The sequence below is a fragment of the Typopeltis vanoorti genome, chromosome 19, assembly GCF_054136105.1.
Source record: "Typopeltis vanoorti isolate ZY-2024b chromosome 19, IOZ_Tvanoo_1.0, whole genome shotgun sequence".
NCBI lineage: Eukaryota > Metazoa > Arthropoda > Arachnida > Uropygi > Thelyphonidae > Typopeltis > Typopeltis vanoorti.
The window spans coordinates 5,544,043-5,571,153 of NC_143567.1; the positions used below are offsets into that span (position 1 = coordinate 5,544,043).

General features: G+C 35.3%; 1 protein-coding gene across 5 annotated transcripts in view; it reads left to right on the forward strand.

The window, feature by feature from the left end:
• The window catches only part of LOC150095834 (uncharacterized), a 1,527,755-nt gene that overhangs the window by 245,899 nt on the left and 1,254,745 nt on the right, over nucleotides 1-27,111 (forward strand). The window contains exon 1 of one of the 5 annotated variants that reach the window (XM_090409492.1): nucleotides 21,813-21,956. The exons of the other annotated variants lie outside the window; for them this stretch is intronic. Coding sequence (XP_090265618.1) covers nucleotides 21,936-21,956 — 21 coding nt within the window. The 5' untranslated portion in view covers nucleotides 21,813-21,935. Of the gene's footprint in view, nucleotides 1-21,812; nucleotides 21,957-27,111 lie in introns of those variants that run through there. 5 annotated transcript variants of the gene reach the window in all.

Below are 27,111 nucleotides of genomic sequence, written 5' to 3' on the forward strand. Positions count from 1 at the left end.
GGTCCCCAGTAAGCAAGGTAGTGAAGCGTTAAGGTCATCTTCACGGAGCGATGTCATATACCAGCTAGTAGCTCCTAAGGACATGCATAAACATTAATATCACCGTAGGATTCAAACCTACGGCCTTTTGTTTGGACACAGAAAGCACTATGTACGCTGCTAAAAAGGCAACGATATATTATTATTACGTGACACCTCCAGGGAGTCCAAAGACTCATCGAGGGTGGGCATCTACTCTACAACTCTCTATCTCCACCACTCAGTTCGCCAATGCCATCTACCACCCACCACAACTAGTATTTCTACAGACAATCACAAACATCCATGCCCACGGTGGGATTCGAACCCGCAGCCTTTTTAATGCAGATATCATTGGGTAGAGAGCGGATACGCTAACCACTGGGCCAACCAGGTCTTCTTTTTGAAAATCTAGCTATTATGATTTTCGCGTCATCATCTAGCATGCTACTTACATTTTTAAAAACAGAGACTTTTGCTCTTGGAAGATGTCCGTATTTTTATTATTATTATTTGTTTGTTTGTTACGTGGTCGAGATTTTTATAGTAGGGCATAGTGAAGACGTCACGATATGACATCTACTGACCCAATGTATAAAACTTTCATATTATTCATGCTTAATCGACATCGTGGTGTACAATGATGAGAATTCTTTTGTTCCATTGTCCATCTCTAAAATTAGATTGACCCGTTTCTTATACCGATCATGGCTAGATCTTCATATGTAGTATCTAGTCATGAACTACACTATTAATGTAGTTTTTTGTATGGATTGTCTGTTCTGGTAGGTGGATCTAAGGCAAAGGTTCTTAAGTCTTTATAAACTAAATTGACTTTACCTCAGTTTCTATTTTCTTGACAAACTACCATTTGTATAACAAACGGGAGAGAGGGAGGGAAACAAATTACCAACATATTTATGGCGGTATGCAGTATGTCTGAGAAAATGGCAGTGTGCAAATAAGATTTTGGTGACATGCAGATGAAATTTCAGTTGAACATTGGAATCCAAGTTTCATGTGTTGCACAGTTATTTTAAACATCCGTATGAGATCGACTCAACTTGAGCTGCAAAAGTTCTAGTAAATGTACTCGCGTCATGACAGATTCGAATTTAGATATTTTCCCAAGTTTGTTCAAGACGATATTATAAAGGGCATCCGGAAGTATTAACGAATTGGTCATTACTCAGGAATGCGGAGTCTGAAAATAACATTCCCTTTCGTATGTTGTCACGCGGCTTAAAGTACTGATTCGGAAATCTAAACTTTAAAAAAAAAAATCGAAGTTTTAAACAATAATAGGCTAGGTTTTTATGGTTTATATGTGGTATATATGTTGGCGAATAAGAAAGAGGCAAAGAAGAGCAGAGGCGTAGCTAGGGAGGGGCGGAGGGGGCGATCCGTCCCGGGTGACACTTTGAACCTTTTTGAACTTTTGCAGTTAATTCTAAAATACAGTCTCGAGAACTCATTTTCAAATATTGTAATACTGCTGCGAATTTTCCTCACAATTCCTATAAGTGTTGCTAGTTGTGAGAGGAGTTTTTCTAAATAAAATAGATTAAGAATTACCTACATTATTATGAATTAGACTTCGCCAATGTCATCGACGATTTTGCTAACAGAAAAGCAAGAAAAATAATTTCAACATTTTAGAATGTTGAAATTAAAGTTTTACTTCAAAAATAAATATAGTGTTTTAATTTATTTCCCTATACGTCGTTTTGACTTTTTGTAGTATTTTTGGTGTGTATTGAGAGGGGCGGCAAACTCAGGGATCGCCCAGGAGGCAAAAGCTCTAGCTACACCACTGAAGAAGAGATAATGCAACGGATGATAAACAATAACCTCTTTCAATTTCTATTTAAGTCATCTCGAATGAAAAAAGAGAACTTGTGCAGTCAGTACGTTCTTCATGCCATCTCGCACTGCTACAAAAGGAACTTGTTATTAAAACATGTTGCAGTCTCTCTCTCTCTCTCCCTTTACCTCTGATCTTACACACATTATTATTATTATTATTATTATTATTATTATTATTACTACTACTACTACTACTACTAGAGATCTCCAGAGAGTCTTGGACTCATCAAGGGAGGCCACATATCACCCACACTAGCTGTCCTACTTTTTCTTGAATTAATTCACACTACTGCAGTCATCACCTCAAACAGTAAGTTGCTACAATCACACACCGCTCTGAGAGAAAAAATTATTTTTCATCCCGTTTTTGGCCACATTCATTCTCATTTTTCATAAATGCTTTCTCATTCCATCCCTACTCCCCATAAATGAAAAAATCCCATCTACCAATATCCTGTATGATCCTTTCAGAAGTTTTTATAATTCCATGTTATCACCCACTTTCTTCCGTACGGTAACAGAAGAAAGTAACTATTTTCTCATAATGTGTATTCCACAATCCCACTATCTTCAACACACTTATTTGCACCTTCTTCGCTGTATCTGCATCATTCTGAGACCAGACCTGCACACAATAGTCTACTTAATGTCTTATCAAAGCCTTGTTAAAAATAAAATAAAATAAAAATAAATGACTTCCTTATCCTTTCATGTCAATGTACGTTTCAACACTGCAATTATCCTTCGAGTTGTATTTACAATCTTTTCTATATGGCCTCTCAACATTATCCTCCTCCTATCTGTTAAAACTCCAAGATCCCTAATCGGATCAGTTTCTTCTATCATAATCTCACCAATATAATATACCACTGGATATCTCATCACTAAAGTGCGATAAGAAATTAGTTTTACATTTGCAAACATTGAACTGACAACCATTTTCACAGGTCCACAATTCCAGTCTATTCAAATCAATCAGCAAGTTCCACAATTCATTCGCATTCTTGTATCTTTGCATCATCATCAGTAAACAGATGTATTTTCTCCTGTTTAAATCCTTCCAATTGTCATTAATGTAAAGATTGAATAATAATGAACCGAGGACTGATCTCTAGGATACACCACTGATCACCTTAAATCTTGCAGACAACATTCCCCACAGGTAGAAAGTTAGACACATCAGTCTCACACCACCTCTGTGTAACGGAATTATCATACATTCTTTCGCTCTTGTAATATCTTCCCTAAGTTCAGCTTAAAAAAAAAAAAGCAAGTCAAAAGCACATCCATTTAATCTGAACACTTATCGTTTTTGGTGACAACCTATCTGCTCCTGTTGCCAAATTCTTATTTAGTTTATACACATACCGGCCACTGAATTAGAAACCTTTATGCAGATATACGTAAGCGCCACTTCGATGCATATATGCAAAACACTTGATCACGTGTTCTAAGCAACTATTTAATAATGCTCTTGGTCAGTAATCTTCAATAGTGTTGATTATAATGGGAAAAACAATTGCTCGATAAACGACTAAACAAAAAACAAAAACAAAAGGAGTTCGATAAACGGCTTATTGTGGGTGCCCGTTTGACTGAAGCCACGATTTTGAAAACAGAAAAGCTGACTGGTTTCTCAAGAGGTGAGATATTTCGGTATTTAATCAGTGGAAAAATAATCCACATTTCTTGCCTAAGAGGCATAACTATGGTCTTAAGACAGTCTATCAGTAACGAGATTGCCGTCGTCTGAGAAGGCTTATGGGGACAAACAGAAACTTCCTGTGTGCAGAAATTGACTGAAGCTGTTCCGGTCTATATCTCACCGAACTATGCGCAGGGAATTGAAGATGATTAGTATTGGCAGTCGCATGCCTATATTGAAACCACTGATTTCTGCGAAGTTTCAGTGGCAACAGTTCCGTGTCCGGACAGTTCATCGCCGACAATTCATCGCTGAAAATTTAATCGTGGGGAAAATTAATCGCACGAAAATTCATCGCGGATATATGCGAAAAAAATTTTAATTAAAAAGTTACGTATAAAGTTATTCATATTCTTTCTTACTACAGGCTCTGTAGATGGAATATTAATTGTTAATAAAGAAAACAATTTGTAACAGATGGAGGCTGTATTTATTTTAAGATTCGGATTTTTATGAATTTATAAAATAATTGTTTGACAAAAATCAAGTTCTGGGAGAATGAAATGTATTGGCGACTAAGATAATTGGGGGGGGGGGGGGAATGATAGTGGCATTGTTCTCCAGAATGATACAAAATTTAGTGAAGAAATATGAAAGGATCTCTTATTTGCGCTGGCATTAAAAACTGTGATTATACGATATAACAAGTAGCAAAAATAAATGTAACTTGTATGTAATATAATGTAGATTCTAATTACCGAGCAAACGGCAAGCAAATGCGTTTCTGTCAATAGGTAACTGAACGTATCTACGTACGCGAGGTAATCTAGTTAAGTGGTCTCGTCTGCGTGAAGGATTGTCGCACCTTCTAATGGGTACGATAGTCAAATACACTTGATATCCATGTTTTTTCAACAGGTAGTCTGACTGTATCCAGGATTTGCTGGACGTATATGTCCTAGCCAGTTGGGAGGTTAACCCTGTGTAGGTCGCACTCGAAAAAATTGCAGCTTAGATTACATATCCATACACATCCTGTTTATTCTTCGAACCCTAGGGAACACATTCGACGCGTTTATTTTAAGTATTTTAAATGCTGCTCATGCACCGCCGATATACTTTCCATCTGGCAACTGATACCATGGGACAGTTCTCCTTAGGTGGTCACAGATTCCTGTTTTGCAGTTCAGCATGCATGTAACCTTTTCTGAATGGAACATCCATTTACTTAGCCACTTCCCAGGTCAGTAGCATGAACACTCACCATTTGGAGGCAGGACAGTCACGTCTTTAACTAAAAACCCCTCTCTGACACTATAATGAGGTCTAATACTCTTTGACCTCGAGTTTCTTCTGTCACATACTCCTTCAGGAAGTTGTCTCGCAGCAACTCACTAACTTCAGGTAATTTTTTCTCATGAGATTTCACCACGTCCCAATCAGTGTTTGAATAACTAAGTCACCCATGATGATTACTCGTTTAGATGTCATCAGATTGATTTGGCGACATTTCATCGTCACTGGTCTGTAACACTCCACTTTGTATTTGATATTGTTAGACTCCATCATTGCAAGTACATTCTTGCCCATACTAAATAATTCCGAAGTGGACGAGTACACAATGATCCTTTCATCATTGTGTATTCGTCTCTTGATGATACGTTGTGTTATATTTATCTCGCCACGATTAATGACATTCATTTAATTAACTTATGCAAAGATTCTTATAATTCCTCCCATCATGATCTGTTTCATTGACTTTCTGTATTAGGGCTAATATCAATGAATATTTATTTTTCCACTCTCCTGATTATCATTGTGGATCGTTATTATATCTGTGCATGACTCTAAATTAAAACACTATCAAAAGAACAATGTTACTTTCTACAAATTAAAAAAAAAAAATCGTAATCCTCTTTCATTCCCCTAAAGTAGTAGTCGAACTTTGGACACTGTTAAGCATCCATCTGTACCTTTCGTCACCATTGGACAATTGAAATCATTTTACTGGTATTTTGTAAACATATCGTGACGGGAATGCGGCAGACAGTTGTCACCATATTCCTAAAATAATGTATTCCCTGAATGTGTGATTTTTTTTTTTTTTTTTACTAAGTTCTTTGGGAATGTCATGTGTTAGAACTCCACCTCGCAATTATATTACAAAATTCCACCTATATTTGGTAATGGTATAATGTTGGTTGCATTTTCTTTCCGGCGTGCCTCATGCAACACTACTCTTGTGTTTGCAAAGTGAACGCACCACTTAAATGGTTAGCCGTGATCACTATTCTTTCATTCAACCTACTTTAATTAATATATGTAAGCATTTGAAATCTGCCGAGGAGCTTATCATTTCATTGGTCGGATTGGTTCTTACGTTACGAGGTTGGGATTCTTGTTTGAATAATAAAGTTAGCTTTCGTGCACTTTAGTCACGTGATTTATAATTGAGAAGCGAAGCTGAACACTGAATGGGGGAAAAAGAAAAGCAATATGAATGTGTTCTTTTTCAGCGATTTCTTCAGTGTTTGAGATTCTCTCCCCTTCATACTAGTCGCTGATTATTCTTAAAGAAATGAAAGGAGTAATTCTAATTATTTGATAATAAACTACTTTTTATTACTATTTATCTATTATTGTTAAGACTATTAAGCGATCATGATTTGTAATTTACAAATCTCGTAACTAGTCTAAATGGTATTGCACTTTTTTTTTTTTAAGAGGGCATTCAGTCCTCTGCTTTCTACATGTTCAAAGTGGCTCAACCCTCCAGGCCCTCACTGTTATGTCACATAACATTAAAAAGATAATAAACTAAAGTTCCCTTTTGTTAAATTTGCAACACTTATGATTTACTTATATCATAATTGAAATCCAAGTATATGAACTGGATTCTGTTTGTATTGAGCATTTTTCGGATTTGCATATAATGATTTTAAAACATTTTTTTATTTTTAGTTCAATTTTTCCTCTTGGAAATACGGTACATGATTTTCTCTCCCTTATCAAATTCTTAGACACCACTGTAGTTATATTCTCCATTGTTCAAGTGTCACACTTTATTACTTTCGCGACCATCCATCCTCCCCAAGAGGATATTATTATTATTATTACAGTATTTAATATTCTTATTTCGCTCATTGAACTATCAAAATGGGATTAATTAACCCACCTAATAATTTGCGGGCTGGATCACTTCGTGCTTTTATCCTTGAAATTTAAAAAAAAAAATAAAAAAAGGTATCTTCTCAAATATTTCGAAAATTTTTGTTTCGTTATCCCAGAGGCTGGGGGGGGGGGGGGGTCCGCCACGGGCGGCACTTTGAACCTTTTTGAACTTTTGCAGTTAATTCTAAGATACGGTCTCGAGAACTCATTTCCATATATTGTAATACTACTGCGAATTTTCCTCACAATTTCTATAAGTGTTGCTAGTTGTAAGAGGAGTTTTTCTAAATAAAATAGATTAAGAATTACCTACATTACTATGAAATGGACCTCGCCAATGTCATCGACGATTTTGCTAACAGAAAAGCAAGAAAAATAACATTTTAGAATGTTGAAAGTAAAATTTTACTTCAAAAATAAACAGTGTTTTAATTTATTTCCCTATACATCGTTTTGACTTTTTGTGGTATTTTTTGTGTATTGAGAGGGACGACAAACTCAGGGATCGCCCCAGCCGCCAAAGGCCACTGCGTTAACTTAATCGTTTTAAGAGTTGTTCTCTCTCTTTTCTTTCGATATTTCGATAATGTAAACTGTCATACAAGTCTTTAGACGACTTCTCAAATGAAATTAAATAATAATAATAATAATAAATTCTTTTACAGACTTGTTTATTAATGACGGAGGGGATTAATTCGAATTAAGCTGTTATGAGAACAGATTTAAAATAATGCTTTGTGATTCCTTCTGTATGTCCGGCATGTGTAAATTCAGGAAGAATGCTAAACGCTTTTCTAATTGTATGGAGTTAGCGAAGTTGTCATTTTACATCAACCTTCTGTTGAAAGCTCAACACTTAAAAGACGGAAATGCGTAGTCGATCTCTTGCGTTACGTGCGCTGTGTATTGATTGCCAGTATTTTTAACAGGGACTCTACCATTGTCTGTTTGAGGGAAGGCTCTGAATTTCTCGGTAGCTTTCTGATGATCAATATTTGAATGTAGACGTATTTTTAAATTTCGTGGTATTTATGTTGATTCATTCAGCTGTTTTCAGAAACGAAGAGTTATTTTAAATCCTGGGATTTTCTAAGTGATCTTCAAAAAAAATACTCAGTTCACTTTTTTGGGCTTGGATTATTTCAAAATTCCTAGCATGTTGTTACCTGTCTATCCAATATAAGAGGGTTAATTGAAACTTTTATCACATTAAAAATATAAATCGGAAAAATCCGATTCACGTTTTAACTGACATTACTGTTATCAATATCAGAGCATACAAATGAATGATGATCCCTGATACTTAATGTTTTTTTCATAGCTTTATAGTGGGTGTCAACGACGCTACACTGTCTATTTTGTCATTCAAAAAAATAATGTTCAAGCAGTTCAGATGTAGATGGATTAATGTCAAGGATGTAAATATGTCTGATCGGCTTAGTTTGGTTTAATTGTTATTACGGCCAAAGCGACTAAGTCTGAAGCAAGTATATTATGTCTGTAAATTACGTTTGTTCTTCTGACTATTTTTCCCTATCTTGCCCTCAAGATAGGAAAAATAGTGATGAAAGACAAAAAAAAAAAAAGAGATGAAAAACAGAGTTTGCGAGATTCTTCGTAAAGCTTCCTCTTAAAGGTTCTTCACGTCCTAGACTTGGTTCGACCTAGATCTTTCCAACCAAAGGTGATCATCTTTACCGACTGAGGTCTTGTGGGCCGAACGCTGAAGTGACTCTGGCGACATTGTTGCTATAGAGGCTGCTATTCAAAGCACAGCTGTTACAAATGAACTACATTGCTGATGATCAGCGCATTTCGTACAGAACCATGAAAGGTAGCTGCACCGTTTTATGGGCGACTATTGGGGATTATGTTCAAAAAGAGTTTCATTTGTATATTTCGCTGTTACATATCATTTAACATAAGACAAAAGTTGCCAAATGTTTGAATTTATCCTCGTATTACTTAAGTAATTCGTAAAATATGGTTTATATTTATATTTTGTAAAATTCAAAATATCGATACAAAACGAGAATTAAATTATTTGTTGATACTGAGTGCACAAGCTATCTTTGCGCAACGAAACTAAGTTCCGAGGGTGACCTAATTACGAAATTGCAACCTTCTTCACAAGTTGGCTTGTTATTGCACTCTGTCAAATACACTAAATCCGCTTAAGACTCCTTATGTTTCAATGTTTTTGATTAAGGATTTCACTAGCCTGGGTCCTCATACCTGTTTCGAACTGTTAAAAAATATGTTGAGTGCTCAATGAACTATATTGATCAAAAAGATCCCTCAGCGCTCTTATCTTTTTCTCTATGCATTTTATAGTGTGTAAATAGTAATTCATAAACAAAATACCCTACAATTTTCTTTTTCCAAACGTTGTTTGCCTAACTGGCATAAAATAAAAATGGATATTTATTACCTCCTCTTTCATAAGTTTCATTTGCAAGTTATGTTAGATGCTCTTTCCTTCCTGAGTTCCAAATTAACATTTCCCCAAAATAACAGTGTACAGTTACAATGTACAAAATAACAGTGACTGCTGTCTTAACGAAATTAGTATTGTGTGTGGTAGAGCTAGTGCTGTTGGAAATTCACAGCTGGTTGACTTGCAGTGATTTACATAAGTGGAATTAATTAGTGATGCTGAAATTCTGATTTTATATATATATATATATATATATTAAACTAGTTTAAATTTTTCAGAAAAATATAACATTAGAAAAATCAGTCAACTAATTGTTGACTGATTTTTCTAATGGCTTCACTGAAAGTTTTTATATTCCTGATTAAAATAAAAATCTATCAATTAATCACAATAAATAGGAAAACAGATGAAATATAGATTAGAAAGACTACTTTCATACTTTTTATTGCATTTTTGCAGAGAAATATTTTTCTTTAAAATATAAAACCTAATATTGATTAGGTTTTGAAAAATTTTATTCGTCAATTAAAAAAGAAACAGCACTGATCCAAATTTAATGCAGCCATACAAAGAAATTTTAGCGAAGAGTATTAACTAACAACATGCGTTTCAGTGATGAAATTTTTTCGCTTTTATTATTGGATGCATTTTTTTTTTTTTTTTTTTGTTGAAAATTGGAAAATCTCGTGTAGGTATTATGGTTACTTGCATAAGTATAGGGTGAGAAAAGTTCATCGAAATTATTCGTCATGGCTCACTTGCATTCAGCCTATTATGTTGGTGGTTTTTCATTCTTTTACGCACTTATTTCTGTACTCTTTAGTTCTTTGTCGTGCTTTACCCATGTTTTTAGGAGGATTTTAACGATTCATTTGCTTTTAGAATGCTTGACTTCATTCTGATTTGCCGCATCAAGATTTTCTCAACCACGAAAATCACCAAAGCGAAGGAAGAGGATGAGAAAGACTAATTTTCTAGCTGGTTCACATTTTTAGTTTTGTTTCTTGTTTAACCGCGATTGTCACACGAAGAAATACACACTGTGCATAGTTTAAAAATGCACAGTGTATTTTTTTCATGTGACAGATTTTTGTGACAAAGTATAATCTATATATAGAATTCTGTAAGCCGACTAAGGAAAGCCTGCAAAGATGTCCGACCACTCATTTTAAAACTTACGCCCTCCCGAGGGTATAGAAAAAGTAATTTTTTTTTTGAAATTTCCCATAATTTGCATAGAATGCATAGATTATTTTCAGTTGTGAACTAATAAACCTTCGAAGGTTTGTTAGTTCAAAGCCTAAGATTTTTAAAAAAAGAAAGAAAGAAAATGTCTCTGTCATTCCTATTAACCTTCACACAATTAAGTAGAACTGCAATGTAGAGCTTAAGATTGACGAGGATGATAGTTTCCGTAATGAGGATGCTATGAATGAACATTTTGACCATTGCCAATCTTTTTATTTCAAAAGCAGTCTGCTCCTAAATGCTTAAAAATACTGTCGGAAAAGTTTATCTACCTCATCCGAAAGTTGATGATTTCAAAATTCAATTATTACTGTTCACTGGCGAGGATCAGTTTTTGAAGCTATGAAAATTTTACCAGAAAAGTGTAGAACTGTACAGTTAAGTTTTGTGTTAAAAGCATTTTTAACATGTCAGCTTTTGTTGGTACAAGCCACCAGTTTTATATATAATTCTGTCAGAATATGACTAGTACGATTAAAGATATTAACCGGCAGGTTCACCAGAAAACATTCCTTAGATTTATACACGTGTGGTATAGTTTGCTGGTAAGTCTAGTAACTTTTGTAATAATTATCATCCAATATTAGACACCATCTTGTTTGAAGATCTGAACGCTTATTATTAGATAGTCATCCAGGTTCGGATATGTTGAAGAAAAATTAAATTTCATTCAGTTGATGTGTATTTTTTTTATCAGTCCTATATTATGTTTATAGAATATTGTGAACCAAGCAGCTTGAAAAAGGTATTTCGTTTGCTAATAGCATTTAGTACTCCTGCAGAGAAATTACACTAGTTTAGATAAAACAATATCTAGCATGCGATGCGAAATCCCGGTATTTAATGTTTCATATGCTACATGTAATGGTCAGAGTCCAGATTTCGTGAAATGGATCCATAATCCCACACCCCGTCTTATGAATATTCTTCCGGATCGTTCGCAACTATTGCTCTCTTGACACTCTCATGTATTCTCTGCCATTTCGCCACATGTTTTAATTAACGCTAGGTGTGGATTGTTGTTCATGTTCTGTCAAGTTTGTGATTGCTTCATAACACTATACAGCATTGGAATTTTTCTTTAGACAAAACTAAGTGAATGCCTGTGTAGCACTTTTCAGAGCCAGCATGTACTCTTTGCTATTTCATTGTGCACTGATTCATATGATATGACAGAGCAACAGACAAGTAGCACGACTGCTGCTCTGACCGTGGTATGGTTTTGAACCCATGTGGTTTTGCATCTTTACTGGTGTGCGTTTAAAGTAAATCTGCGGAATGCATTTTGGTATTGCTGCCCATTTGTTATTATACAAAGGATAGATTGTGTGATTTGATCACTTTCAGAAATTGTAGTTGAGCGATGTCGGGTGAATATATGAACAGTGCGGATTCATATTGTCTTATGTGACTAATTAATATCAAAATATGCGAAACAAGTATCTACTCCATTGACCAAGAAAACATATCAGTGTACTTTCGATGCAAAGTGACCGCATTAAGAGGAATGGTTCAACGGTAAAAATTCCATAGTGGCATTTGCCAGCCCTAGTATAAAGTTAGCCTATAGGCCATGCAGTGATTGCTGTTTCTGCTTAACAAACATCTCGAGCTTTTGAGGTATAAACGAAACATGGAATCAAATACCCAAAACTTGCAGATTAAAATGACTGCTATTACTAATACCAGGACCTGGATTGTGAGATAGAATGTGGAAGAAGACAGCTCCAAGATTGAATGCAAGTGCAGCATCATGTTTTCATAGACTAATATCTAAATTTGGAGAGCCCAGTTATGCGAGTAACTCCTGTAATAACTGAAACAGAGTTCAGTGATCTTGAGATATCTTAATCGTAACAAAACACCCACTGAAATCTTCAAGTTTACACTGCATGGGTGTAACCTCCTAGAGAAAGGTCCTCCGGAGATTGTCTTATTTCCAGGATATCAGCAAAATTATTATTATTATTATTATTATTATTATTACTTTTTTTTATGAGTAGTGGTCTTCTGTTTCGAAACCATATTAACGGATTAAAAGAAACGCTGCGGAGGAAACATGATTCCAATGAATGGCACTTGTTTATAAATTAATCCGCGCTTAGTTTGAAGGTCAAGCTTTTACATCCTTCTTTTCCAGTAGCGTATACAATTCATTTGAAGGAATCCAATGATAACATGACTGCTTCTTAAACATGCTAACAACGATGAATACAGGCGAAACATTTGCGGTGACCTTGCTCTCTTAAAGTGACAACACTTTTAATATGCATGCAGCTGGGTTTCAGGAAATACTGTTGTCTTTTGTTATGTGAGTAGGGCTGTCGATCAGAGCGCATGAGGTTAAAAAAAATAGCCAGTTCGATTGAGTTTACTATCGTATCAAAGGAGAAAATGGTGTCACATCCTCCCTTTGCGAAACTCGAAAAAGTTTTCTTGTCACTGTTCTGCATTAAACTCAGTTTGAAAAATTTGACGCTTTCAAAAAGAAGTCTCATTTAAATCTTACTAATTTTTCTTTGTATCACTCTAGGAACCTATTTTGCCAGCACATTATTTATATCTTTTTTTTTTTTTTTACACATTCAGCTTGTATGGTAAAATGTTCATTAATTATTTTTAATCATCAATTGCTCTAAATAGTCAACGTTTGTGAGAGTCTACCTAATCACACCGTGGATTTTATTTATTTATTTTTATTATTATTTTTTTTAAACTGATCACCCCTTTTGGTCACAGCAGTTCGGCTTCACACGACTTCCATCCCGTTTTTGAAATCTCTGTCTCATTTCTTAATCAGAAATGAAAAAGAAACAAACTTAGTGTTCTCAGGCTTCTCTCTGAAGCGTTATAAAATCACACTCTTATGCGGTGTCATCACGTTTCATGTTCTGAAAGCGAGTGACAAGAAGGAAAAGACTTGTTTTTAACGTATAAAGATATGCATTTCTTAATATCCGAAGGAATAATATTTAAATTATTTTATTTCATTAATTAATTTACTTTTTTTTAAAAGCAAAATCGTTTCTTACAAACCTAGGGGTCTCCCTTTTGCTTAAATTAACACGGTTGACTTTATCCATGCAAATTTTACCTCCCAGCTTAAAGTTTCCCCTTCCTTCTACTCATGCAACTAAATTAATGTATCTGTTAATGAAAGCAAGCAACAGGTAAAGGAAGTTGAAGCGATTTGGAACCGTTCCAATTCTAACGCCAGCCTGACATTGATATTAATGACTATACTTAAAGAAAATCCCGTCAGAAATAGTCATAGTCTAAAATGTAATGTTTTTAATATTTCCGATATTTTTAAAGGTGTTGAACTGTTTCAGATTTGCCAATTGATTTGCCTAGATAGCAAAGTTATAATCAGCATCCAGATTTTTTAAGAGTACTCTTTTGAGAGAATGCTGTGCATGAAATACCTGTCCAATAATTATGTCATCTCGTTGTCGTCACAAAACGCAACTTTCTTATTTCCGTAAAGAAATACGCAAGTTAAGCTCCGATGTGTTAAATTATAGGTTTCTTCTGTTATATTGTATATAGTTTTTTTTCACTCAAGAGTGCCAGTTTTCAAATTCTAAAAGGGAAACCCGGAAGTGGATTTTACGCTTAACGGTTGATAGTTTTTATTTGTAACTAATTGATAAACGTGCAACGTGAATTTATATTAACAGAAAATTGCATTAAGTGTAACTTAAACTGATACTCAGTTCGTTTATCCTTTTATCACGAAGAGTTTATGAAGCCAGCATTGCGAACTTTAAGATTTTGTGAGGCCCTTCGCCCACGTTATTTAGGGTTCTTCAAAACTCACTTCCATGGTTATGAGCTTCGTAGACTCATATGTAAAGACGAGTAGTTATTATATACAATGCAGAGAATGCTTTTATTTATGTCTCACTATTGTTATATGCATAATTACAAGTTAGCGATATAATATTAAATCTTCAGTCACTGAACGAAATTAATCGCATAATGTATAACACAGAATAGATAGCTAAGTATGTTTCAGACCTAAGGTGGTGGAGTCACCATGTGACAGAAATCATTTACCACTTTTTTTTTTAAGATAATACACCGAATGGAACAAGATATTTTTACAAACATCTGGGTCACGATGGGACTTTATGTTAGAATGCTTAACACAAAATTGGCACAGTAGCCTACATTAATGAGAATTTGAAATTACTGATTTGATTTGCTTCTATGATATTTGCGAATGCAGGTTTATCAGGTCTGTTTTTTTTTTTTTTTTCCCATTCGGTTTCAGAATTTCTGAAGTGGGAAGGGTTCATTATTCAGATGTTTCATTTTCAGTCGTTCATTTACTAACGTCGAATTAGCGAAAATAACGAGCTTGACAAGTTTCGAATAGAGGCAACTAGGATTACGTGGTTGGCACTGTTGATTGTGTGTTCACTTTAGTATGTTTCTATTTTGAAAGGATTGAACTACGGAGGGAAATCTCTACCTGCTCCGTATGAAACCCGCTAACTCACCTTCAACTGAGGAGCTTGTTTTCTAGGGCAGCAGGCTAACGCATAATGTCGTTCCTTCAACTGCACTACGGAAGCATCGCACTCTGAACTATCTTCCAGCATCACACAACTGGGAGAAACAAACTGTGTTGATTAAAAAAAAAAAAAATGAAATACCACTTATGCTTACTAATTCATCGAAGTGCACTCTAACCAGATTTTTTTATACAATCCAGAAACTTGTGTTGCCCGAGGGAAGAGTAGCATGTAGTATTTGAAAAGAGAAGCAGCCGTGCTTCGGTTCATCTCTTCGAAAGACTCACCGATCTATATATAGGTATCCCTCGATTAACGCGGTTAATTAATCCCTCGATGTTACCGCGTATATAAAAATCGCGTTAATGAAATCTAATAATCAGTGGTAAAAATTAAAATTCGTCCATGATCGATTACTGTATTAATAATTCGTTTTATATGGTACTCATTTAGGAAAGATAAAAAAATGAATGCAAAGTAAATGTTTAATAAATGCTTGTACCTACATTATTTACTGCAATTTTTTTTATCAAAAGAAGTTATCAAGAGTCGTTTGAATAGTTTTAGTTTTTTTCTTATCGGCATTAATTCTACGATAACAAGCAAAATGACTCTCCAGATATTTATTGCAAACAAGCGATAAAACATAAAGAAAAAACGCTGTACCAAATAATTTGTACCAAATATGATGGTACAAATTAAGTGGATATTGAATCCAACATTATTTCATAATCGAATATAGAAACTAGAAGAGTTTCGTGCCGAATATATAGAAACTAAAAGTTTCGGCGGATGCAAGCATAAGCAACCTTATGGGCAAATCGTAGTAAAGGTGGAGTAAGCTCCAGATCACTTTCATTAGTATTTTCCATTATGTAAAGCACATCTCCTGGAGGACATGTATGATAAATAAGTCTTTGGCTTTCTATTTCAGTGATACATGATGGTTTATTTATTTTCAGTTACAATCTAGAAATTATTGAACAAATAATAAAACAACAACTAAACCATACTATACTGACATCGGAAGTCGCGATATCTCTCAGTACAATTTACTGTCAAATATCACAAATCTTTACATAACGTGTTAAACCAAACTGATAGCAAAAAACAGTGCGGAATATCACTCGTAATATATGAATGCACGGCTACTCATGACCTCCAAGCTATACACTGAATTGTGTAAGAATATTTATGTTAAGCATTTTGCATGTATCTGTCAGATCAGCTGCGAGCTCCGCAGAGTTAAAGGCGCGTTAATCAAAACTCTTGCCGCGTATATCAAGGGATTGTCGCAATTAATTTCACCGCGTTAATCAAATCCCGCGTTAAGCAAGGGATACCTGTACTCTCTTCCACTTCTGCAGTGGCCATTGTTTAGTTGCATGGAGTTTGTAGATTTCTTGAGATTATGAGTTGCAATACCATAAGATTCCGTCTTACGAAGAAACTTTCTGTTGGCGGTTGTCCATCGGCTGCTCAATTTCCTGGGTGATCTTTGTAAGATAAGCCATACGATTTTGAGTCATGCCACGTTTCAATTTGACGTTAATCTATGGCTTTCATTAAAAGTAGTCTGCCATGTTTCGCTCTCTGATAATCTTAATTAATGCATTTCTGGAGGACAGACTCTCTAACACCGACTTTTTTTTTTTTTTTTGACCGAACGTCATTCCTGACTTACGGACTTAGTGCGACACCCCATTATTATCCACAGTGTGGGATTCTGCTGTATCTTTCACGAATACTCATCTCACTTCGAATTGTCCCTGTGCCATTGACTTAAATGTTTGCCCGGTGCACCCTAACATTGAAGTATTCTAGTATACTGTCAGAGTTTTCCAGAAGGTTTTTTTTTTTTTTTTTAAGTACACAAAGCAACTCTCCTCTTTCAGGACTGATTTTAATGAATTTAGGAATTTTGGATGTTCACTGAAAGTTTGAGTCATCTCAGTTTTGATTTAAATCGGATTGTTTTCAGTGGGAAAAACAATACAGACAAAACGATTCCATTCGTATTCGAAAAGATACGCTGTTATGTTTTAAAAATAGCAATAGATGGATGGATATAGTCTTCAAGTCCATAAACAAAAATTGGCTGTGGATTCAATTGCTGCGATAACGAATATTGTCATTACACAGGAATGCTATTGCGAAACACACTGTAATGATTGTTCCTTGATCACTAGCACTTTTTCTACGCATTAACTCTTTTGCATGCAAAAGAGTTAATGCGTAGAAAAACTACTTGGACAAAATTTGTCTAATTGTAATTTTTTCTTTTTTTTACAATGATTGTACAACTTTAAATCCGAAGATCTCCGACAATATATGTAATAAATAAATAAAAAAACAGCTAAATTATTATGAAGGTTCTTTAACGAATTTCCACAAATTCGTTAAAAAATAAAGCCTGCAAGAAGTTAATTTGTTAGCATGTTTTCGAAATTTATTCTTCATAATATAAATTCGCGTATATTTATTTTCCCCAAACGAAACCTGTTAATTTTCGTATATATACTAGGTTTTAAATTCTGGTAATATTCAACCTCCCCCCCCACACACACACACAAAAAAAAAAAGAGCAACTGCAATAAATTAGATTATTTTAGTTTTGGTTGGCCGATTAAAAGCAGTCGCTGAACCAACTTGACCGGAGAACTTTTGATTTAGAGTATTGATTTGGTTGTTGATTGTTTTGATTTACGACAATGACAAATACAGCTAGGAGGCCAGTCTATTATCTCTTAATCGCGTGTGTTCTTCAGGCAGTTTTGCCAGATGAAGAACCCGGGTTACTGGGGGGAAAACCCTAACACTCCCGTATAAACGGCCTAGCTGCTTCAGGTGAAAATATTCTAGTAAAGGTTCTTCTCGGCCTGGACGAGATTCAAGCCCAGGTACTACTGAACTACGAAAGGTACTTGGGGAAATTTCACCATATCGACATGTTCAACATGCAAAAACACGAAAGAAATATAAGCCTGCAATTATTATTTTTTTGATCAAGTAATTTTAAATTTCTAACTTCTGCAACGAAATTTCATAATAATATGATTCAAATGTCACGAATAATAACAATTCTACTCTTCATATTCTACAGCTTATAGAGATACCTATCTATCTGTTTATAAACACATAAAGAGTACCTCTATTGGTTCTCCCCTCTCACCAGTTTGTCAATTTTTTATGGAACATTTTGAAAAATAAGCTCTTGTCTCATCCCCTATCAAACCTATCTGGTTAAGATATGTGGATGATGTGTGTTCTCCATTTGGCCTCATGGCCTAGACACATTACTCTTTCATCTCTCACATCAATAGTCTACACCCTAGACTCCATATTACCATGAACAAATAATAATTAGCCTTCCTAGGCACCTTGGGAAGGCGCCTACCCATTGGTAACTTCACATTTTCAGTAAACAGGAAGCCCACCCACACAGACAGATTCACATTTACAAACTATCTCATCCTTCCCTTCCACACCAATATGGTATTATTAAAACACTAACTGATAGAGCTTATAACCTTTGTTCCAGTGAATCCTCCTCTCTTACAGCAGAACTTAATCACATACACCACACCTTCTTATCTAATGGTTGCAGTTCCCACTGTGTCAAAAAAATAATTAATCCTTCTCACATCCTTGACCCCCCTCTCTTCAGAAAGAGTTTAAATGCTATCATCATCCCCTATGCCCGAGGCACTTCAGAAAAAATAGCCAGTAGCTGAAATAAATACAATCTCTGCGCGGCTTTCAAGCCCCCCACAGAAAGCTTGCTAGTATTAAACGTTCTGCTGAAGATCGGCTCCCTCTTCTCCCCGTGCCTGGAGTATACAAAGTGCCCTGTTTCTACAAGTTGGCCTACTATGGACAGACAAGAAGATCAGCCAACATTCGTATGGAAGAACAAAAAAAAAACATTTGCAGTTATGACGTTGGTCAATCTTGTCTTGCAGACAGTGTTTCAGATAAGGCTCATGGAATTAGTTTGAAAGAGACCACCATGCTCCATCACAGTAAATTTAGAAGAGAAAGACTATTTTTGACATCTGCAGCGGCTCTTAGAAATCAGCCTGATTTAAATAAAACGGTTGTATAAAACTTCCCAAAATATAGGAGACACTAATTCTTTGAGATCCCAGTTCACATCCTAGGCTGCCCATGGGCGCCCAAATAGGGCTCCCCACTTAGTTAGAATTCGAGCCTTTCGTCCACGTGTTTCACTTAGTTTTATGTTGCCTTTGTGTGTCATATTGTACTCCCTGACGATGCCTCAGTGACTGAGAAGAAATATTGGAAGAATTAAATATTTTAATCCTTTCTTAGTGCTGTTTCACTCCATGAAACTTCTAACATGAATAATAGATGCAGTGTTCCAATATCTACCGTTCCACATGTCCTTTACCTCAATGTATCTTAATTCATTTAATTTCCACACAGTCGCGTTGTTGTCCAGTGATTCACGTTTATTTAGAGGTTACGTTTTGATTTTATTTCTATCTAGTTATTGCCAGGCATGCTACTTTATTCGGTAAGGAGACACTAGATCCTTGTACTCTAATCGCATCTTGCGCTGCAAGAAAGATTTTTTTATGCTTGCCGGTATTTCATAAAATACGATGACACGTTTACAACTGCAAAAATTGCGATTACAGTTGAATCATAATTAAACAATCTTTAGTTAAGTGCAATTTTAGTATTTTGAATAGTAGCGCATGTAATCAGTTTCATCGAACAGACTTTCATTTCGATAAGGCAAAAGCGTATTTGATCCAACTGAAGCTCCAAAACCTTATTGAACTGTGTGTTCGCCTCTGCACAGTTTTTTCAAACACTCCATATTGTACCCACGGTGGGCGTGATGGTTTCCTGCAGTTTCGTCCGATTTCTTGTGGCTTGTTGAGTTAATCCGTTAAGATAAACTCATGTTTTTATAAGCATTCCTGGAAGATATCTGACATTTGATGTATCTCGTTATCCTCTTAGAAATGTATCACACATCTGTAGATGATGAACGTTGATCGACTTGTCAGCAATAGTGTTCAGGTAGAGTGCACCGTTTAGCTCTTGCTGTGTTGGTATCAAGGGGTGCCAGGAGCTTATTTAAAAGATCATCACATGCTTTGTGCTATTGTTGCTATTCTCCCTTGTTCTTCTGTTTGCATGGAGTAACAGAGTCGGGATTCACCATTACATGCCAGCATTCTCCAGTCCTGTGGAATCCGTAGCCGCTGGTATATGCTGGACCAGCGTGGCACTCTCAATAGTTGTTTGTTCGTAAGATGCCCATTCCAAAAGTGACAGCGTATGATACGTTTAGATACACTCTCTCGTAGGTTTTGATTATATATCAATCATTTGGTCACTTGTAGGACACGATGTTTATCGAACTTTACAATCCTGTCAATCCGGCGTATGCCTCTCGTATCGGTCAGCTGTTTCCGCCCATATGTTCGATCTTGGCTTGATGTTTTCTTTTTATCACCCGATTCTCTTTGTACTCGAGGTTGTTGTATGTTGCCATTCTGGTAGCAGTTGGAATTTCATGTAGGACATTAGGAATCTTTAAGCTAGGAAGCTGGACGCACCCGTCAGAGGGTCTATGCAGTTAATATACATAATCCATTGGCTACTTCGGCTTTAATTTCAAATAGCCTATTCTAGCTGCTACAAGGACATCGTCTTCGACATACGCTTACCAGCCTCTCACGTTCTTTCTGTTGTTGAAGTCAAGCAAGTTACGGTTATTGTCCATACCATATCTGAAAGCAGATACTGTCCCTCGCTTGTATATAACTGCTGCCTGCCGCACGTGTCGCTAGTCACGTGTTACTGCCGAATTCTCTTTTCATCTAGTAGGCATGTAATCCTGGAGCGTGTTTAACCAATATTTTCATTTATCCGACAACTTAACCCCTTTCAGGTTTTGTTTTAGGCTGATTAATGTTGATTCGACTATGTGAAAGTTCAGGAATCATCCTCCTCCTTCTTCAAGAAAACTTCTCCAAACTCATCTGCACTGTTCCAAACTAGTTGATATGTATGTCAGTAACAAGATATTTGTATCATTAGTCTATTTCCAGGCTTTTCATCTTCCACGTTACGATATAGCATATGGGAATCATCCGTTCAAGAAATTCATAACTTAAAAAAACAACAACTTATATTTATTCTTTCTCCGTATCATTTACTCTTTTTGTCCCGTAGAATCAAAATTCTGTTTCTCAGATAGGAATGCTGGTAGCCTAATATGATAGTTGATATGTTTATTTTAACGATATATCATCTCCATCATGCAGGAGTGAGAAATGTAGTAAATATAATGATTGTTTCTTTATGACGTAAGCATGTGTGTCATTAAAAGGAATAATGACTTCGATGAATGGGAGATATGGATCAGGAGGTGACAAAGCATTACGTAACATCTTCTCCATCGGTCTACTTACCATACTTCCGTACCTTTTTTTTTTTTTACATTGAACTTCTAAGCCGCTTCGGACTTGGGCCATTGCTCTAGGTTGACCCCATGGCAGCTGTGACATTTCCTGTCTCTTGGACTACAAGTTAACCTCTAAAAATAAAGACTGAACTTAGTACCACTTCGTTTGTTGTTCTCCATATCATTACCTTCCCTTTCACTTCGTACAAGTGCGGGCTATTACTGTTAGTTTACCGACCCTGCCTTTTGTATTCCGTGATGAGTCCGATGAGTCATGAGGAACAAGATATCTAGCATGCTAACCTCAGCCGCGTGGGGAGGGGCGCCATCTGAACTCGACCGAAAACCTCCCCACGTTCTGGCCTATAACTCCTGACTGGCTGGTTATAGTGACTTTCTAATGAGACCCACGCTAGCTGCCGCCCGTTCGTGTATGACTGCTGGGAAGGTATGCTCCACGTGTCCGGTACTGGCTGGCTGCTGTGTGCGGACTCTTAAGTGGCGTTGTTGTTTCGAATAGTGGCGTCTGTGCAAATGTGCGAGGCATAGCTGTTGTATTTAGATGCTATATTGAAATTTTACATAATGGTGGCCGAAGAATCCCTGGTATGTTTGATTTCTACTATTTATGCTTCTTTTTATTGTAAATTAACGAGTTGTCGATAGCGCATAGATCATGCTGGTTGTGTGCAGCTCTTTTGCTCCTCGTTGCTGTATGGGTGCGGCTCGTAAGCACGCTTGTTGCTCTGAACAACATAAAGTTCACCTAGATTGAGGGTTACTTCTTCAATATGCAATCCATAGTTAAGAAGATATTTTTACTAGAAACTTCTGTTAATACTTGAAAATATATGCCACCTCAACCTATTGCGTTAATTAGAACTGATGTCATCATTAGGAATTGTCACAGTAAGAAGGGTTACCGGTTATTGTGGAAATGTCCGTTGCTTCGTTTTGAGAGTAGAACTCTTATTATTCGCGACATTTGAATTACATTGATATACTTTTAAATTAAGCCTATTCGTTGCAAAAGTTAGGAATTTAAAATTACTTGATCAAAAAATAATCGTTGGCTCATATTTCTTTCGTGTTCTTGCATATTGAAGATGTTATGTGATTGGTTGCATATTTGTATTTATTATCAGTGTGTGTATTTTGTTGCTAAGTTTAATACTAAGTTTTTGCTAGTGAACAAAATCGATTGGTAGGTTTTTTTAAAAAAAATAACAGATTAAATTGTATCAAAATTATCATGTGCATGTGAGCGCGTGCGTGCTCGTGGCTTACAGATTTTTTGTGTTTATGAATGATTTATTGGGTAATTCAGTTTAAGTGGGTCACTTCTGCAGTTTTAAATAATGTCATCGCACGAAAGAACACAAGACCAGACCATTACTTATGAGTGAATATATAGAAATACACGAATTGACTGTTGATTGGATTTTAAAATGTTCAGGTGAATCGGAACGTAATATTACAGTCTGTTCGTAATTATTATAATTCGTTTTTTTCCCGACGCATTTAAGTCTTTCTTTACATGTCTGACATTATAAATTGTATTAATACAATTCTACCTTCGCTTTTATTTGAAAATCCTTTCATATATGTATCGAGAAATGTCTTCTGTAGATAAGTAAGAATGTTTCCTGCGTAGTCTTGGTTCCTTTGCGTAGCACACGAGATATTTCACGAACGCCACTACCAAAAATTTAGCTGTAATTAAAAGTAATATTTGATCTATTCAAATAAAAATGAATTACCTTCAGAAAACCAAAATTATCTTTGTATGAATACATTTGAAAAGAGTGTCAAATCTGCCTTGGGAATCCTCAAAATCAAAATCAATTGCTCCTCTCAAATACTCCCCCCCCCACTCTCTTTCTAGACACACTTTATATGAAAGCGGAGAAACAGCCAAACCTCTCATTTATGTTCTTCTATGAGATTATTAATACAAGTCATATCAGTATGCTTATTTATAAACTTGCTTCTTTTAAATATATATCAGTTATAATATAAATCTTCTAAATTATATGATTCGCATTCAATGCAGTCTTTTTAAGCTTTCTGTTTTAATTTTTAAATTCTTAGCATAACCATGTAACCTTTTCCTTGATAAGGTTTCCCGCTCTGTTTTACACATAAAGCTAGGAAACTACTTTTTCCTCCTTTACGTATGGAGGCAACAAAAATCACACTTTATTGTGATTTTGTACCCTTTTGAGTTTTCGTCGGAAAAGCCTGTTTAAGATCCAGTCAAGAAAGTGAAGAACATTATTCTAGGCCTTTTTTAACCGAAGCTGATTATCTCAGATACACAGGGTATGAGTTTTTCTCCACAGCAGGCATAAGGTGAAATTGTTTCGCACTTTCACGTTAAGGACTGATGGCACTAGTACGATGAAGTACAGCAATCCCTCGATTAGTGCGCTTAATGCGTTCTTTAAAACAGGCGCATTAATCGAAAACGCACTAATCGAGCGTAATAACCTATGAAAAAAAGTATAATTCGTTCCTCAGATTTCTTTTTTTTACCCTTGGTTTTTTAAATAAAAGAATCAGGGTATGTCTCAGGGCCTAGTTAAAGGAAAACTATGAAGCTGAAAGACAATAAAACATATTCAAAATATAAATCTATTATTCTGGCGGGCATTCTGTTTCTTTTTTTTTCAACTGCCTCTTCTGCAAATTTTCCTGCTTCTGTCTTCATAAGGGCCAGTCTCTAAGCATTGCTACTCAAAAGTTTCGGTTGCACGAAAAATATTTTAAATTTGTTTCTGTGAAATCTCTTTGGGCTTGTCAGTGATTAAATTTTCTTCATATTCCTCAGGATCTTCCCGCTGTGCATCTAAATTTAGCAGGTCGGAATCACTCAGTTTCTCAGAATGAGATTTAATTAACTTAGATTCATTTGAAAAGCCTCTAAAATCATTTGCACAATATGGAAGAATGTGCTTCCAAATGGTCGCATGTTGCTAGCAGTAATTTCATTCGACTTTATAACCAGGCTGAGATTTCTCTGATTTAGCCAGAAAAGTCTTGGAAGGCATTGGCTTCCAAAAAAGGACAGTTTCATCGACATTAAATATTTGTTGGTCACAATAACCCCATTATACAATTTTTTTTCAAATCTCTGGATAATTTGGGGCCACCTTCTTATCGGCACTTGCAGCTTCGCCTGCGATTAGAACATTATGTAGGCTATTTCTCAATCCATCCAGCACTAACGTGGAATTCTTCTTTTCCATCATTGATAGCCCTATCTTTCAAGGCTGCAAAGAGACTTAATGCTTTTGATTTAATAAGGTCAGTTCCTAGCAGGATCCGTTTTTGGTTACAATCTTCGATCCGTGTACAAAGAAGTCTCTCTTATTCAATCATTATAATACATTGTATTCAGCAGCTTTGCTTAAAGTTGCTCTTATAGTTGATTCACCCATTTTTGTGTTCTTGTCTTATCTTTGTTCTGGACTCGCCTTGTTCACTTTCTTTACTATTTCAAGTTTTTCTTCCAATGAGATTACTTTTCGAATCATTTTCACACTTTCACTTTTTTGCTCACTAATTCTTTTACTCATGATAAAAGATTGGGAAAATACTTAAAAATAAAAATAAAAAATGTAAGGAAAATAATTACAGAGGAGGTATATTCAGGAAAATGCTATGTAATTAGCAGACGACATAAATTTTGGCGGTAAAAATTTGGAACATAGTATACATAGCATACATGGAAGTAGTGTAGTATGCCATTAAAAATAACTTTGTAAAATGTTTTAAATCAGTAACTAAATTATTTCATTCTGGTGAGTAATTTTTTAAAGTAGTTAGCCATAAAAAAATGTATAGATAGAAAATTTTTAAAATCTGTAATATTATTTTTAAGATGTATATAGGCGCTCTAATCGAATTTGGGTATCGAAAAAAAATGACGCACTAATCGGGGACGCATTAATCTAGGGATTAATGTACTCACTTCATCGTCATGAATTCTAAATATCTCAACGAATAAACCATGTGTATAAATCTTCATGTGGCGTTACTCCTGATCATTGATGTATATAATGTGAACTACTTGCATTTGTGCGCGCGCATATGTCTAGTATGTTGTCTGCACAAAAAAAATTCGTTTCATAATCACGTAATAACTTTTGAAATTTGTTTTGTTAATTAAAAGTGCCGTAGAGTGCAGACTTTTTCACGAACAAGTTATTTCATTGACTTTTTCGTTATTAATTAAGTTTTGCTAGAGAATTTGGAAATCGCTAACTGAAATAGGCCGTCGACCTGCATTTAGTGTTCGCGAGTCTGTCATTTTTTTACGGGATTTCCCTCTGATATACATGGTGTAGCGAGGAATTATGCAGTATACAGAATACAATAACATATAATATATAAGATTTTGTACACACAGACAAATATATATATATAACATCAGTCCGACCTATTCTGCGTAGGTGGGGAGTAGGCTGCCTCGCATTCCACGGAACTTGAATCACTTCTTTATAATGCTCAAAATGTTACTCAGCAACTTCTTACGTGATAAATGTCATAAATATTTTTCTGTGCATTTTGTATAGCTGAAATAATCGGAGATTTAGATTAATTACAAAGTATTAACTGCGCCATAAAATGATCCAGTATGAAATAGATGTAATAATAATGAAATAGAAATGCTAGATGTAAGATATGATATCATCGTTATTTCAGTTACCTTGTTTTTAGTGCTGTCAGCATTAACTTGACTTCACTCTACTTAACTCATGGAACAACGCTTCCACTATAGTCACACTCAGCGTGAGACCATCACACTGCTTATTGGAGACATTGAAGTGGCCTGTTTGGTCGCTAGAGCAACTGTGTTATTCCTACAAGGGTTTAGAATCATTAACTTCAGCCTAACCACGTAATGTCATAAATTTGCTGTTCTAAATGTAAAAAAAAAGAAAAAAAAGAAAAGAAAAGTCATTATTTAATGACAATAGTATCAATTAACAAAACCCTCATTGAGTATCACTTATAAGACTTGCATGAATTCAATATAAAATTATTTTTAATGAATAAAATTTAAGTGCATTTTTAAGCTGCATAATTAAATGCTCTGTAAATATTATTATACTACTACGTCCTACTTTTATAGTATACAATAAATGTAATGTTAGTTGAACATTTTGTTATGGCAATTTGGTGTATAATTCTCAATCTTAATTTGCAGTAGCACCCAGATATTACTGCACATGTGCTAACATTATCTTGAAATTGTATCATATATCACATCTTATTTAAAAAAATACTATTTTTAAAAAGGTACTATACGTTTACAACCTTTTGTGAGTGGGATTGTCATTAAATAAATCAACAACAAAAAAGTGTGAAGTATCTAATAAGAAAAACCTTTTTAATCGCAACGTTTGCTGTATGTTAGGATTGTAATTTTGTTCGGAATACGGAACAAAGAACATGCATTTACCACTGATAATGAACAAAATCTCGTTATTGTGTTGACCGACCTATTTATTCACAAATTCTGGTATAATTACCAGAATTTGTGAATAAATCATTATTTTCCTTATTTCTTTGCCATTTAGTGATTAATGGCTGTTGGTCATTTACTCCATCTGATATCTTTCGTGAGGCGACATGATTAGCTTAATGACACATATTCACTTTTATTATTTGTGAGGAACTGTTTTACGATTCTTTTACTGTTGTCATACTGATCATATTTATTTTTCACTTTTTTTAAAATCAGGAATCCCACTCA